Source organism: Oryza glaberrima, chromosome 2 (genome assembly GCF_000147395.1).
Source record: "Oryza glaberrima chromosome 2, OglaRS2, whole genome shotgun sequence".
In the NCBI taxonomy this organism is placed as follows: domain Eukaryota; kingdom Viridiplantae; phylum Streptophyta; class Magnoliopsida; order Poales; family Poaceae; genus Oryza; species Oryza glaberrima.
Window position 1 is genome coordinate 21,841,901 of NC_068327.1, and position 17,543 is coordinate 21,859,443.

The 17,543-nt window shown below is 43.2% G+C and overlaps 1 protein-coding gene across 1 annotated transcript; it reads left to right on the top strand.

The window, feature by feature from the left end:
• The first annotated feature begins 5,921 nt into the window (after positions 1-5,921).
• LOC127761586 (7-deoxyloganetin glucosyltransferase-like) lies at positions 5,922-8,043 on the top strand. Its single transcript, XM_052285897.1, has 2 exons — positions 5,922-6,606; positions 6,738-8,043. The coding sequence occupies exons 1-2, from the start codon at positions 5,997-5,999 to the stop codon at positions 7,685-7,687; spliced, it is 1,560 nt and encodes a 519-aa protein (XP_052141857.1). The 5' UTR covers positions 5,922-5,996; the 3' UTR covers positions 7,688-8,043.
• Positions 8,044-17,543: the final 9,500 nt, after the last annotated feature.

The following is a 17,543-nucleotide window of genomic DNA, read 5'->3' on the forward strand; positions in this document are numbered from 1 at the left end:
CATGCATCTTGAAACACTACCATTGTGAATACCTCAAAGTGCACGATCTACACAAGAATTTAATGAAAAATTGAGCTAATTCCTATGAAGTCTAGCAAAATATTAGCATTAATTACCCTCAACAATTATATAAGCCATATAGAGAGAGCACATCAACCAGCATGTTTATTTTCCCGAAGAGCTGGCTCTTGCCTTTTCCAAGAATTGTTAATTATATCGAGGACTTGCTAAATAGTATTGCACGTGAAGCGTTTACATAATTAGCCAAATAAAGCATTCTGCATGCTAGCACATTAATATTTTGTACTTGTTGGCCCATTATGCGACAAAGTCTTGTCTCTTTTGAGATGTTATTTTGAGCTTAGATTTTTTTTTGCCAGTTTTCCATTTATCTAAGTGTAATATGTTTGTTGAGAAATAAACATTTCCAGATTCTTTTCCCAGAAAGAAATATTCCATATTTTTTCAAAATAGAAATGTATCAAATACCACTGATTATTGTCGCTCGGTTCATTTTTACACCATCTCATATATATGTAAGAAATCAAACTAATTCTAAATAACTCTACTACATTTATATATCCTATATCCTAAACGAAAAGTATAAATATTCACATGGTATTTTTAGGTGGTGTGCCAAAGGCGCACCCATTTTCTAGTATTTACAAATTACCGAGTGAAACATAGTACAAATACTACCTGGAACATTTATAAAAGCACGTGCAACATTTAGAAATCCATTAAAAGCTAAACTTTTTTTTACAGAATATAATCATGTATGGTCTTATTGTAAAGATTTAGTTGTAATAAATTTAATGGTGCAATCAAATCATAGATCAAAGAAGTATTTTAAGAGAAAAAATAGTTTTAAATTTGCTAAAGGACTTTAACCAACCTAACATACATTATTTATCCTTGCAATACAGTATATGCTGCTTTGCTCGGGAAGCTATGTAACTGCAGCCTCTGCATGCATTATACGTTAGGGAGAGCGCTCGATTTCAAACGCGAAAAATCGGGCGCCCGATCCATAGTTGTGTCCTAATCTTTTTGTAACTTTCGCTTAGGACTAATCAAACTTCTTTCACTTTACACCCCTTGTCCCCTAAACCAAATCAAGGAAGAAAGGTAGCCGAAACGGTAAACCACTCATGTAATTCACAATTCCTTGGCCCATCTATATATTTAACATGTCATCTTTTCGTGACAGCCGCGCGCCTCCACAAACGAAGAGGCCCAATACATCTACCGCATGGCCGGCCTGGTCAAACTGGATTTCCTTACGGAATAAGTTCACTTTGACTCCCTTAATTAGTGGTCGAATATGAATCGTACCCCTGAACTACAATACCGGATATCTTGACCCCTTAACTCTTTAAACCGGTGCAATTTGACTCCATCGGTGGTTTTGGAGGGTGGTTTTGCTGACGTGGCGCATACGTGGCGGCATTGACTCGATCTTCGTTCCACGTGAAGCTGACTTGGCGCTTACGTGTACAAAAATAAAAAAAATATGAGCGGGACCTATTTGTCATAAAAAAAGGACCCACTGAGATGTGGGTCCATATGTCATCCTCTTCCCTTCATTCCTCTCCTCTCTCTCCCTTATCTCTCTGGATCGGATCGGCGGGCGAGGCGGCCGCAGGCGGGCGCTGCGACGACGACGTGCGGGCGAGGGCCGAAGCGGCGGCGGCGGCGGCCTCGGCCCGCACGCCCGGGCCTACACCACCTCCAAGCATACCATCGTGATGCCACCTGCAAGCTCGGCGCCCACAGTATCCGCGGCTGTCTCCTCCGCCGGCGAGCCACCGATGGTGAAGGAGTGGCTCCGCTTGCTGGGCCACCTCGTTACCGGATGCCGGAAGCTCCCCGCGCCAGCGCTGCTTGGGCAAACTATGTGGCCGCGCTGTTGATGCAGGTCAAGGACATGTTCTCGTAGACCTCCTGGCCGCCGCCGCCGGTGACGCGTGCGACAGGGGGCGCCGCGTCGATGAGCAGCGAGCGGCACATGACGTCGGAGATCGAGTAGTAGCGCCGCAGCGACGGCAGTGGGGCGGCGCGACCATGCGCTTGCGGTGGCGATCGATCCCCTCGTCGATTAGGATAATGAGAAGCTAATACACAAAGCCATTTTTATTTCTTTCAGCTTGGTTATTGGCAGCAATCGATTTGGTTGGTTGCCTTGTTGATCAATCGGAGAAGGAGGTGAAGGTCGCTGGCGTATCGCTATCTTTCCTAATTTTTCTCATCACGGCCCTACACGGGCTCGACGGCGACGCCATCCGCCGCGGGCGAGCTCACCGACGGTGACCATGAACTGTGTCGCATCGGGGTTGTCCGCCACCGCGTGGCTGAATTGAAACCTAACGACGAAGCCGCCGGACACGAATGCGGTGACCTTGACGAGCAGCACGAGCTCACTCTCCTTCTCCCCCTCCGGCGTCGGCCTCTCCTCCAGTCTCCTCTCCACACGGGCAGTGTTATCATCGTCGTACTGCCACCGCCGCTGCCGATCCGGTCCATGCTCGCTCCGTACCTCTACCCCCCACTGCCGTGAGCTGCCGCCGTCGTTCCCTTAGTCCTCCCATTACCGCGAGCCTCCGCGGCCGAGCCGCCACCCCTGGTTCTGCTGCGCCCCCATGCCGTCGACCGCCGCTGCCAACAAAGGAAGATAGAGTATAGGAGGGGAGTCGTTGACAGGTGGGCCCCACTTTATTTTTTAAATTTTATTTGATGACTGGGATGCCACGTAGACGCCACGTCAGCGAATCCACCCTCCAAAACCGCCGATGGAGTCAAATTGCACCGGTTTTAAGAGTTAGGGGGTCAAGATATCTGGTTTTGTGGTTTAGGGTCACGGTTAGATTTCGATCACTTTTGAGGGTCACAAAGTGAACTTATTCCTTTCCTTATAGATGACCAAATGGGCCACCGACCCAGCTCAGCTCGGGCACGACCGAGTTCGGGCAAGAGATTGGTCAGGCCACCAGCACGGCTTGACCTACACACTGGGCAGGGCCGTAATGTGCCCGTCCACGAGCTGCACCAATGGCCTAGGCACGACCCAATAAAACTCAGGCCGTGTCTAGCCGGCCAGAAGGCACAAAAGTCCATTGTGCTCCTCCTTAAAATAAGTCTATTTTACCCCCTCATTTCGTTGGGCCATGTCTTAAATGATTGGAATAAGTCTATTTTGCATCCCCTACACTTTGGGCCATACATTTGTAGCTGAAATAAGTCTATCTTGCCTCTCTAAATTTCATTTATTATTGGATTGTGCTATGCCGGGCCGGCCCATCGTACCGAGGCAGAGGCCCAGACATAGCCCAATGGTCAGGCCAGGCCGGCATTGGCCCGACACCAATCGTGTTGTGCTGTGATTGGACCAGACCAAAACCTCGTGCCATGGGCCGGGTCGTGGGTCTTTTGGCCATCGATCTATTCCCACCGGCCAGTCGGCCACCACTGATCGAAAACACGAGAAAACTTAGCTTGGCCCCGCGCTTGGCTGGTCCTCGACCACGAGCTGTCACCTTCTCTCCTGACATAACAAGACCACGTTGATGGCGCTGCCAATCCGCGCGCCATGGCATGCATTTGTCACTTGCTCCTGCGTGCCAAGCGTGGGACAATTTTTTTATTCGGTGATAACGCCATCTCACGATGATCCACATTGAGCGGCAGCTTGAAATTAAATGGTCGATCGATCGCGGAGTATCAACGGGAAAATGATGGCTTGTTGGTCGATCGCGGAGTAGTACGTCACTCCGCCAGGAAAATAGTGTATCCTACTAGTCATCATGTGACGGGCTCAGTCAGGTTGAACTGATCCAATGACCAATAATGGGCAAACTTGTAGAGACAGGGTCACAGGGATACCTACGTGTTTAGGCATGGGGCTGAGAGGCTTACGTTCTTACCTGAAAACGAACAGCTAAGATGGGAAGAACAACCACCCCCCCCCCCTCCCCCCGCGCCGCGGCGGCCCGGCGCGCTTTCTTTACCCTTTTCGTTCGGTATTTTTAGTCTTCGCATTCCAAGTATCTAGAAAAAAGGCACAACTTTACGAGGGAAGCACACCAACAAAGCAACACTAACACTAAGGTTCGTTCTTTTCTGATAAATAAGATGCATATTCTACCCTTGATTTTCGTTAGCATGCTTTTTTAATACTATTAAACGATATATTTCGTGTGAACTTTCTATATATAAATTGCTCTAAAATATTAGATAAATTCACATTTTAAGTTTATAATAATTAAAACTCAATTAATTATACGTTAATATTTTTTTATTATGCCATAACTTCGCCTTCATTCAATTAGGTTGTGCTTTGAGATGCACTTGATAGTGTGGTGGCAAGGGGTGCGTGGTTTCAACTCTGATTTCCCGTGTTCAATTTCCAACGCACTCACAATTTCTTCTTATAAAAATGTTTGAAGGGACGTTTCTCCCTTCAAATCTCCTTTTTTTTAATTAGGTTGTGCTTTTTTATGGGTTATTAGCACATAATTAATTAATTATTGGTTCAATTCTTTTTAGATTAATATGTTTTAAAGCAACCTTTTCTATATAAAACTTTTTTTAAAAAATGCATTGTTTAGCAGTTTAGGAAAACGTGTGCACGAAAAACAAGAAAGTGAAGGTTAGAAACCTCAACATAAGAACTCGGCCTTAGATACGAACACCGCCTAACATAGAACAACTCATGGAATAGATATGAACGAAGCATTTAGAACGGATCTAGCTCTTTTTTTTTTTTGCATTGGGATCTCTAGGTTGAAGAATAAGGTGGTTTTTGGATTCAGAGACTAAATTTGTGTTCCTATCACATTGGATGTTTGGACACTAATTAGAAGTTTTAAACGTAGATTAATAATAAAACTAACTGCATAAATAAGAGCTAATTCGCGAGGCAAATTTTTTAAGCCTAATTAATCCATAATTAGCACATGTTTACTGTAGCATCATATAGGCTAATCATAGATTAATTAGGCTCAATAGATTCGTCTCGCGAATTAGTCCAGGATTATGGAATGGGTTTTGTCATTAGTCTACGTTTAATATTTCTAATTAGTGTCTAAACATCGGATGTGATAGGGACTAAATTTTAGTCTCTGGATCCAAACAGTCATTAAGGCCTGTTGCCTGCTCTAGTCTGATTCAACTTTCAACCCAAAAAGAATAGAACAGTAAAATAAAATTTAAGTACCCAAGCCAAATCCCAGAAGACCGGGACAATCAGGGATTGTATGGTTTGAAGCTGATTTTGGCCCTGCCAATATTTTGCTAGTGCCAAAATCTTGGCACTACTAAATTTAGTAGTATAGAATTTATGCTAATGTGCGTAAAAATTGATTTTAAACCAAATATTAAGACAGTACTTTTGAAGTTATCAAATTTTCAGTAGGACTAAAATCAGCTTCAATTCAAACATGGCCTCAATCCATCCCCGAAAAGATGGGAGATGCATGTAACTTAGACTGTAAATTCACATTTTTCGTATATGAAGCATTATTAAATATAAGATGCGTAACTTGGAGTACTATACATTCCATTATCTTAAAAAAAAAAAACACACAACATTGTGTGTTTCCATAGGCAAAATAATAATTTTCTTCTCTACCTGCATTAATTTGGTTTTGTTTTAAGTGAGACGAGATGTCACAAGTATACTTCTTGCCGTTCAAACTTTTGAGACTATTGTGAACAATGACAATGTCCTTGTGCAATCTATATCGGTCATGACGTCGTGTGTGTCGCATTGTACATGATTATTTATGTTTCAAGAAAATTTTAGACGTTAGTCATTATTCAAGTCAGAGTTCTCTAGGCCAATGATGTGAGAGAACGACAAGCTGGGAATCAAATAATTACGTTTGCTGAAGTATTGCATTAACCAGGCTAAAATTTGTCTTAGTCGTTAACGATGAGACCCCGGCCAAGCTGGAGTATACCAACCAACACTAGAATAACAGTACACGCTAGTAGTATATATGTGCAGTGCCTGCAATCGGAGAGGCTGCATCTCGTACACCGCTGCATCTCGTTTCCACCAGCCGATCGATCGACGAACGACGACGTACGACGACATGGTCGCCGCCGACGAGATCAAGCCGCACGCGGTGTGCCTGCCGTTCCCGGCGCAGGGGCACGTCACGCCGATGATGAAGCTGGCCAAGGTGCTCCACTGCAGGGGCTTCCACGTCACGTTCGTCAACACCGAGTACAACCACCGCCGCCTCATCCGCTCCCGCGGCGCCGCCGCCGTGGCCGGGGTCCCGGGGTTCCGCTTCGCCACCATCCCCGACGGCCTCCCGCCGTCCGACGCCGACGCCACGCAGGACCCGGCGTCGATCTGCTACTCCACCATGACCACCTGCCTCCCGCACTTCACGAAGCTTCTCGTCGACCTCGACGGCAGCCGCGCGGCCGGGATCCCGCCCGTGACGTGCGTCGTGGCGGACGGCGTCATGAGCTTCGCCGTCGACGCCGCCAAGGAGCTCGGCGTGCCGTGCGCGCTGTTCTGGACGGCCAGCTCCTGCGGCTACATGGGCTATCGCCACCACCGGTTCTTCCTGGACGAGGGCCTCTCGCCTCTCAAAGGTATTCGACCATATGACACCACCACATGCATCGTCTTGTTAAAGTTAAACACCGTAACGAGGAACGAAGTGGTTCGCACGCATGCATGACGCGCGTTCTGTGGTGTGGTGTGGTGTTCGACGTACGTGCAGATGAAGAGCAGCTGACGAACGGGTTCCTGGACACGGTGGCGCGGCCGGCGCGCGGGATGAGCAAGCACATGCGCTACCGGGACTACCCGAGCTTCATCTGGACGACGGACCGCGGCGACATCCTGCTCAACTTCCTGCTCCACGAGGTGGAGCGCGCGGACCGCGCGGACGCCGTGATCCTCAACACGTTCGACGAGCTGGAGCAGCAGGCGCTCGACGCCATGCGCGCCATCCTCCCGCCGGTCTACACCATCGGCCCGCTCGGCAGCCTCGCCGACCGCGTCGTCGCCCCCGACGCCCCGGCCGCCGCCATCCGCCCCAGCCTCTGGAAGGAGGACACCGCCTGCCTGGCGTGGCTCGACGGCAGGGAGCCCCGGTCCGTGGTGTTCGTCAACTACGGGAGCATCACCACCATGTCCAACGACGAGCTTGTCGAATTCGCGTGGGGGCTCGCCAACTGCGGCCACGGCTTCCTGTGGATCGTCCGCCCCGACCTCGTCAGGGGCGACGCCGCCGTGCTGCCGCGGGAGTTCCTGGAGGCGGTGGCGGGGAGGGGCCTCCTGGCGAGCTGGTGCGAGCAGGAGGCCGTGCTGCGGCACGGGGCGGTGGGCGCGTTCCTGACGCACTGCGGGTGGAACTCGACGATGGAGAGCCTCAGCGCCGGGGTGCCGATGCTGTGCTGGCCCTTCTTCGCCGAGCAGCAGACCAACGCGCGCTACTCGTGCGCCGAGTGGGGCGTCGGGATGGAGGTGGGCGGCGGCGTGCGGCGGGAGGCGGTGGAGGCGACGATCAGGGAGGCCATGGGAGGGGAGAAGGGGAAGGAGATGAGGCGGAGGGCGGCGGAGTGGAAGGAGCTCGGTGCGAGGGCGACGCAGCCTGGTGGGAGGTCGTTGGTCAACCTGGACAATCTGATCAAGGAAGTCTTGCTCCCAAGTAAAAAATGCAGCTAGATAGAGATGGCCTGCTTGGCTGCTAGCTGCTGGGGTGGAAAAGAATTACTACTGTGTTTTTACTTATGGATTATTCCTGCTAGAATAATATTCACCTGCTTGGAAGCAGGTGATTCCCGGGAAGTAGGATTGAGTTAATTATTTGGGGCGTCCAGGACTCCAGGATTACTATTTACTACTACTCGATCTCCTTGGTTACTGAAATTACTGTCATATTTTTTCTTTGTGTCCATTAAATTCCTGTCATCTAGTTTTCTTATTTTTTTCAGAGAAGACGTAGCTAATAATGTATTGCCAATTCCCAGCAATATTACAATTTTTAGAGTGCAATGGAATGCACCTACTTAACACATATAGAATGCATTTGCACCCTTTAGTGGTTTGGCTCTATCGGCATTGAGAGGTATATGGCTTTGTCGTAGGTCTAATGATGATCGGTCTCGCAGCGATAGTTGGTTTGGTGTTAGTTTTTCTCCTTGGTTTGTGTGTGGTGGTGCCGTTCATTTGTGGTTGACTCGTGGGTGAGCTGGATAAGTTTTTCTTTTCCTTTTATATTTTCTTCTACTACATCAATAGTAACATCGTACGGTTTTGGTGCAGTTCATTACTAGAATACTCACACATACATATCTCCTACATGCACATAGAAATTGTTAGAGGCTTACAGCCAAGTATGGGCACGCTTGCATATCCACCGCACAAGCGCATGTGTGCATGCTTCCACGATAGTGGGCAACGGTGCCAGCCAGCCATACATACCAAATTCTAACAATTCAACTCTTTTGTAAAAATAAATCGTGCCAAAAATATATTTTAGAATAAAACATGATCTTAGTGCTATTCCCAATAAATATGCAGCCCAAAATCTCAGCGCTAGATGCTTTGACGCTAACACCCCTTCCGCATTAGCGCCCTATGCGAGCTAGAGGACCAGCATGGCAGGAGGTTCCCGCCACTTAATTACCTCCCAACCTCCCACGTCAATGGACATGGTGTTGACGTAGATGACTTGACCAAAAACTCTAGAGCTCGACAAGGACGTTGTGGCACTGGAGTCGATAGAGCTCAATGAGGATGTCAGTGGTATGGAAGAGCATGGAGTCAGTAGCAGCATGTGAGTCCAGCTGTTGTAACTTGAAGCGGTACGACACTAGAGGATCCGGACACCACATCCTGATCGAGCTTCTGACCAAGTCTCCTACCTCAACACCAAGCCCATTGGTGCTCAGGTTGGGGTCGAAGGTCAGTGCCAAATCTTTTGATGTTGACCATGCCACGTCGGCCCTCTTGCTCAGTTAGCGCACCACGATGGTATAGGTGTCAACTCCTGACACCAGCATTGATATGTTGGATTTCAACACCATTAGACTTAGCATTGAAATCATAGCCTATTTTTTAAATAAGTTTTTGGCGCTATATGTTCATAGAAGTGTACTTCAATTTTTTGTGCTCCTACTGAACATGGTTTGTCATCTAGCTAGTTGCTCATATAGCCCGTCACGCTCACACAATAGCAATAGCATACTTCGCCACCGCGGCTGACTCACCGCACTCACTCGATTGTTGGGATAAAACATTTGGCAATATTGTTTTTGTGATAAATTAATTAACGAAAACTTCGCTACTCTCTCTGTTTCAGGTTATAAGACATTTTGATTTTGGTCAAAGTCAAATTACTTCAAGTTTAACTTAAATTTATAGATAAATATAGTAATATTTATAATACCAAATTAGTTTCATTAAATCAATAATTGAATATATTTTTATAATATATTTATGTTGGGTTGAAAATGTTATTGTTTTTTTCTACAAACTTAGTTAAACTTAAAGCAATTTGACTTTAACCAAAGTCAAAACGTATTATAACCTAAAACGGAGGTAGTATTTCTTTATCTTAGAAAATAAATCTTTGGCTGCTAACAAGGGTAACAAGTGTCATTGATATCCTATCACGAATGCATCAGATTCTATCAGCGCTGCCTCGTACCCTCAGTGCACTATCAGATCCATCACGGTGAGAAAACGGAGATGATAACTACACTAGCCAGCAAAAGCAGACAAGGCGACAATTCCACGATCCCTTTCGTTTCCATTCCACAAACATGCAGGAGATCCCGCGGACGCAACGAACTCGGCAACAAATTTCCAGCCACGCGACAGGCACAAACCAATCAGAGTCTGTCAGCTCGTCGATCGATCGTCGTTGATCGATTGGAATTTGTACATCCCAACCTTTCCACTTTCTTCCCATCTTGTTTGTCCTTGACGAGTTTGTTCCTTGTCATTTTTTTTCCCTCCTGCATCCAGAATGAAGCTTCAAAGTCTCTTCTTGCTGTCGGTATCGAGCTATGGATCCTACCAGATCTGGACGTGGCATGGCATACTTTTACTGTCTGTCTTTGGCATCTTGTATGTGTATGATGCATATACTATAATATGAATGGTTGATGCGTGTGCATGCTTCGGCGAGAGTCTCACGATCGAGTAGTACCAAGTACTTCCTCCGTTTCACACCGTTTCACAATGTAAGTCATTATAGCATTTTTCACATTCATATTGATGCTAATGAATCTAAATAAATATATATGTCTAGATTCATTAGCATCAATATAAATGTAAAAAATGCTAGAATGACTTACATTATGAAACGGAGGTAGTATTAAACAAGCCAAGAACACTGAGCTGGTAGAGATGTGTGGAGTGATGAATCGCTGTCTGCATGGCGCTGTCGTGGACCATGCCTCGTGCTTCTCGTGCCGTTGGTTGGACCCCTCATTCAAGTATGGTGTCCATTCCGTTCTCAAAAAATGCTATATATATTATCGTCTAACCTTAATCAGGTATGTTTAAGATGGAGGTGGTACATCAGACACATTTCAGAGAAAAAAAATCGGATAAATTTCTAGCCTTATGATTTACTCCCTCCGTTTCGTTTTATATGACACCGTTGACTTTTTAGCACATGTTTGACCGTTCGTCTTATTCAGAAACTTTTGTGAAATATGCAAAACTATATGTATGCATAAAAGTATATTTAACAATGAATCAAATGATAGGAAAAGAATTAATAATTATTTAATAAATAATAATTATTAAAATTCAGAAACTTTTGTGAAATATGCAAAACTATATGTATGCATAAAAGTATATTTAACAATGAATCAAATGATAGGAAAAGAATTAATAATTATTTAATAAATAATTATTATTTTTTTAATAATAATTATTTATTAAATAATTATTAATTCTTTTCCTATCATTTGATTCATTATTAAATATACTTTTATGCATACATATAGTTTTGCATATTTCATAAAAGTTTCTGAATAAGACGAACGGTCAAACATGTGCTAAAAAGTCAACGGTGTCAAATAAAACGAAACGGAGGGAGTACTTCCCTATTTGTGCTCCGGCAAACACCAACAAGATTATGGCCCCATTATAATCTGCATGTAACACAACATAATCAGGGGTGAAGCTAGGATAAATGATTGATGGGGTGCTAGAAAAAGGCTGTGTTTAGATCAAAGTTTGGATCCAAACTTCAGTCCTTTTCCATCACATCAACCTGTCATACACAAACAACTTTTCAGTCACATCATCTCTAATTTCAACCAAAATCCAAACTTTACGCTGAACTAAACACAGCCAAAGAATAGGATGTACAACCAGTGTTTGATGCACTATCTTTTCTGGAATTGCCTATTAAGTAATCAATTTATTACTGAACATGAATATATGCGTATCGTCCTAGTGTTATCCACGTTAAAGAACCTCGCAGCTCGACTGCTCGTGCCCTCGGCAGCTTGGCCATCGCCAATCGCCACTGCCATCCGCCGATCCTTGCCTGCGTTGCTCTGGCTAGATGTGCGACTCAAAAAAAACCCTGTGTTTTTTGGTTGAGGTTGGAACTAACCTCTCGCGCACACAAAACAGACTAACTTATTAGCGCATGATTAATTAAGTATTACCTTTTCTTTTTAAAAAATGAATTAATATGATTTTTTAAAACAACTTTTATATTGATTTTGTTTTTAAAACATGCATCATTTAACACTGTAAAAAAGCGTACGCACCAAAAATGAGAGCGATGAGTTGGGAAAGTGAAAAAAAAACTCAAAAGTCTGAGACTCAACCATGACCATGGGTGAAAAGCCAGAACAGGCAAAGAAAAAGAATGTGCCGTGTAGCGTGTGAGGCTAGGTACTCGGAGGAATACATTGTATGCAAGTGCTTGCTAATTTTGTAGGAGTATTTGCTAATGTCTCTCCTAGTTGATTATTGGGCTTTAACGAATCAATATACTCCCTCCGTACTCGTAAAGAAAGTCGTTTAGGATAATATTTAAGTCAAACCTTGGAAATATAAATCATGAATAACTCTTAAGTTCTTAAGTTGTTGAGTTTGAAAATGTAAAATTTGTATGAATAGATTTGTCTTGAAAAATATTTTCATAAAAGTATACATATATCACTTTTCAATAAATATTTTTATAGAAACAAGAAGTCAAAGTTGTGATTTGAAGACCATGTCGCTGTCCAAAACGACTTCCTTTACGAGTACGGAGGGAGTATATCATCGAACACCGGGGTCATGTTGTCTTCTTAAACGGGGTCATAGCCTGTGAAATAGAGAGCGGTAAAGGAGTGAGCAGGAAATCGTCGGGGTCGACTGACCCCGATGACTTGTTGTACCTTCGCCCATGCACATAATCCCTAATAGGTACCGGTTCATTTAAAATCGGCACCTATAACCCTATTCCCACATTCCGTACGATGAAAAAAAAAATAAAACTAGCACTTTTGAGCACTATAGGTATCGGTTCTAAAGAAAAACATGTACCAGTTTTTTAAAAGAACATGCTTTTCTTTAGAACCGAAACCTATAATAGGTGCCCATACCAAACCGAACCGAACTCAGCCTTATCCTTATCCTCTCCACACAACCGCCTCCTCCTCCTCCTCCTCTCTCTCTCTCTCTCTCTCTCTCTCTCTCTCTCTCTCCCTCTCTCTCTCTCTCACTGCCTACCTCGCCATCCTCCTCCCCCCTCCCTTTCTCCTCCTTATCTGGCGGTGCCCTCCCCCTCTCTCTCCAAGCGCCGATGGAGATCTGGAGGTGGCACAGAGGCCGGTCACTGCGGATGACATGGCAGCGGCCCTAACCCGAGGGCTCTTCCACCTTCTCCTCCTCCAGCGGGGTGCGGCGAGGTAGTAGCCAGTGCTGGTGAGGTGGCGGCAGCGGAGGGCGACGCAGCGAGGCGGTGGCGGCGATGGTGGTGGTTGAGAAGGCTCGTCGGCCCTCTCCCCCTCTCTCCCGGGGGCCCTCTCTCATCTTCTCTGCCGCCATGCTGCCATCCCCCTTCTTCTCCTCCAAATCTGAGGCGGGATAGCCTGGATCTTGCTGGCCCCCCTTCTTCTCCTCCAGCGTGGCGCAGCGGTGGAGAAGGCTGGCACCGGCGAGGTGGCAGCCGACGCGGGCGAGGGTGCTGGTTGTGGGTTAAGAACCGGCACCTATAATCTTTATAGGTGTCAGTTTCAGAACCGGCACCTTTGTCCGGGAGTATAGGTGTCGGCTGGGAAACTGGCACCTATAGCCGGTTCCCAACCGGCACATATTAGAGTTTGTTTACTAGTGTAAGTTATAGGGAAGAGGGGATTATTTCCTCATTTACTATGAGCACGATTTCCGAAGTGCTAAGGTGTGCGTTCTTTTACAAAAACTTTATATACCAAAGTTTCTTTTTAAAATAAAATAAATTAATTTTTCAAGTTTATAATAGTCAATACTCAATTAATAGTTAACAAATAAGCCATCTAGTATCGCGTGCGGCTGTTCAGCTCATGCCATGGACTTGTTTTGGACCCTATTCTCTCACAGAGAATCATAGCAAGAGGTGAGATAGTGTCGACGCATTTATTCCTAGTTATATATTTATCTAGATATTCATTATTTCCTACAATGATTGATATATGGCTGTTTTGTATTCCAGCACCATAATATGCACACATTACTAGGATTGTTGTCTCTACGAAGAGCATCGTTATGAGGCACACCACCTTTCCAAAGTGATTCTTCATTCCAAATAATTAGAGGAGTATTCTCACATTATGAGAACTTTTATGTTCTGACTAAGGCCCACGGATCATGTTCAATAACATGATCAATTGCCATAAATTCGGATACGATGATATTCCTAGATATCAACATCTTATCACAATTAGAACCATTACTTTGTTTAATAGCCAATCTAGTTGTCCCCTGTACGAAACTCCGTGCCCAAGCAACGACGAGTATGAACTAAATCCGCAAGTTTATTTTTTAATGTAATTTTATATTATGACTTATAAGTTTATTTATCTAAGTTTAATTTTTCATGTAATTTTGTATCATGAGTTATAAGTATATTTCCTTGTAATTTTATAATATTTTAGTTAGAATACTTTATGGTTTAACCTTTTATCTAAAGTAGAGGATTTATTTTAATAACTAGGAGAGGATTGATTAATACCGTTATAGCTAGTAGTTAGCTCTACTATTCAACTTAATCTAAGTGCACCCTTTCCATGTGCCGACTTGCTAGCTTACGGGCTTATGACATGTTCGTGAGAGTAAGTACTATAGCAAGCTACAAGCTGCTTATAAACACATGTGGAGGAGAGAGACAGGAAAAAAAAAGAGTGTTAGTTCTTATATAAGAGCTAGCTTTTCACATGCTGCAAGATAACTACATTGAATAGATAAATAAGAGAAAAGGAGAAGAGAAGAAGATTGAGAAAACCTTCTAGCAATCTAGCTAGTCTATTATACATATTCGCTCTAATATGAGCTTATTGTAGCTAGTAGTTAACTCTACTATTAAACTTACTTTGAGTAGTAGCCTCAACCATGTGGATAAGTAGTGAAGGAAGTACTCACTATGGGCCTAATATAGGCCTTGTAAACTGTTTGGGTTCCTATAATTTGGGGTGGGTTGGATTACACCCGCACTACCGCTGATTCCATCGGCTATGGAGGGGAGCTCCATTTCCTTTTTTATTATTATTAAACTTAGCCTCCAGCTTGTAGCTATAAGCAAAAATTTGAATTTTGAAACTTAATTTGAAGTTGATTTTAGGATTTTATTTCATCGTTGGTTATATTCCAATGTTCGCTCCTAAATTACTAAGAACACGTATATAAAAGTTTTACCTTAAAAGTATGTTTTAGCCATTAATAAGGTATTTCACTTATAATAATTGTAAACGAAACGATGAGCCTGTAGATGTTTCTTAGGGCAAGTGCAATAGGGTTATTCGGTCCGACTATTAGACTGCTTAGATTAGTAAATGCTTATATGAAGGTGAGAGGCAACATAGGAGAGAAAAAAAAATCGTTGACTATATAGTCGCCAGTCTTGCATGGGCGGCTAGGCGCCAAGGCTGCAGCAGCCTGCTTTAGGCTATATTCGGCAAAACAGGTTGGGAACCAATCCTCTGCGCATGTAAAATGAAGCAACTTAATTAGTTAAGTATTAGCTTAAAAAACTTTAAAATAAATTAATATGTTTTTAAAGCAACCTTCATATATAATTTTTTTTGCAAAAAATTACAAAGTTTAGCAGTTCGGGAAACATGCGCACGGAAATCAAGTGGTAAAAGTTGCAAAGATGAAGAAAAGAACACAACCTTATAGCAAGGTTAAATGAAGAGATATTTCACATTTGATTTTTTTCAAATAAGTTGTTCCTATTTGTAGTCTTTATGTATTTAAGACTTAAATGAAGAGATAAATTGAATGTTTGATGATAACCCAAGAAGTCATTTAAATACTCATTGGTTGTATATTTGCATTCACTTTTTGATTTTGTAACATCCAAGATGATTTAATTTCTCCTTGGTCTTGGTGATAAAAGTAATATGTGTAACTTTTGTAGATGGAGGGAGTAGTAGCGTAGGCAATAGGCGTCAATTTCATCCGACTCAGTTATAACTCTCTTTGCACCTTGTGAATACAATAAGGGCCTGTTTGGCACAGTTCCAGCTCCACCTCTCCTGAAGCTGGAGCTCAGCCAAACAGTTTCAGCACCACTAAAAATAGGAGCGGAGCTGGATGGAGCTCTCTCACAAAATGAACTAGAGAGGTGGAGCTGGGTTTAGGCAGCTCCACAACTCCACTCCAGACCCAACTCCTGGAGCTAAATTTAAGAGTTGGAGCTCTACCAAACAGTCCCTAAGAGCAAGTATAATAGTGAGCTATAAGTTTACTATAAGCACGTGGAGGAGAGAGGTAATAAAAAATCAAGGATGTTGGCTCTCATGCAAGAGCTAGCTTAACACAAGCTCCTAGGTAAATACATTAAATGTATAGGTGAGAGATAGAGAGAGGAGAAGAAAATTGTAGCCAATCTTATAGCTAATCCATTATATATGTTGCCTCTAAGATAGGCTAATAGTAAGAAGTGGGCTCTACTATTACTCTAAGTGACCTGCAATGCTAGACCGATCAACTTCACATCATATTAAAATAACTTACTTCCTCTCAAACATGCAGCTCACTCTCTCTGCACTCATCACTTTTTTCTCGAAGCCGATGTTGGAGCCAGCGATAAAATTGTCGCTCACTCTCTCTCCTCCCCTTACTCATCCAGTTAATCAGTGTAGCTGACATGTTTCTCCTATCACCAATCCAGCTTGTACTATTGTACTCGCTCTCACTCATCTATGCACCAATCGAAAAGAAGATAGGAGGAATGGTGGACCCAAATAAATAGGTAAACAATACTTATATGGAATATGAGAAAAGATAACATGGACAACTAGGGGGAATATCCAGTGAAAACCATCAAATAAGTGAAAACCCGTGAAAACTACATCTAAAAGTTTTGTAAATTTATGAAAAAATTACTAGAGATAGGTATAGGCATGAAATACATTCATACCAAATCTCATGTTCAGACTCAACTTCATTTGAGAGAAACAAAAAAGACAAATTTAAGCTGAATAGTACCATAATACTATTCACCCGAAATTTTTCTTTTTTGTTTCTCTCAAATGAAGTTGAGTCTGAACATGAGATTTGGTATGAATGTATTTAATTCCTATACCTATCTCTAGTAATTTTTTCATAAATTTACAAAACTTTTAGATGTGGTTTTCACAGATTTTCACTTATTTGAGGGTTTTCACCGGATATGTCCCCGGACAACTATTGAAAAGATCACCTATAAAACTGCTTGCTATATATAGCTGACAGGAAGCTACCACGCGGACATTTAGAGAAGGTAGCCGACGCTGCTAAATTGCCCTTGCCCTTAGTTTTAGAGTAAGTAAGTTTAATAGTATAGCTAAACGATAGCTCTAAAAATTAACATATCATCTACAGCTAATTTTTATATATAATGATTTTGTATAAATATATTTAGCTCATCGTTTTTTCCTCTCTCTCTCCTCTTCTCTTTTCTTCAGGCATATGCTCTTATAGTACATTTTCTATTTTACTTGCTATTACACTGCATTTGATAGTACCTGTTACTCTGTTAGGCTAGTTAATTAGTGAAAAAACAAGACAAGCCATTAAATGTATGATTAATTAAGTATTAACTTTTACATATATAAAATAGATTTATTTGATTCTTTAAAGAAGCTTTTATTTTTTTTAAGGAATAAGTTCACCGGAGGTCCCTCAACTTAACAGCGAGATTTTTTGAGATCCCTTTACCATAAAACCAGAAATGTTTACCCCTAAACTTATTAAAACTGTTCACTCAAGGTCCTATGGCAGTATATATGGGTGGTTTCGCTGACGTGGCATCCTAGTCAGAAAAAAAAAGTATATGGGGCCACATGTCAGCTGCACATTTTTTTTCTTCTCTTTTCTT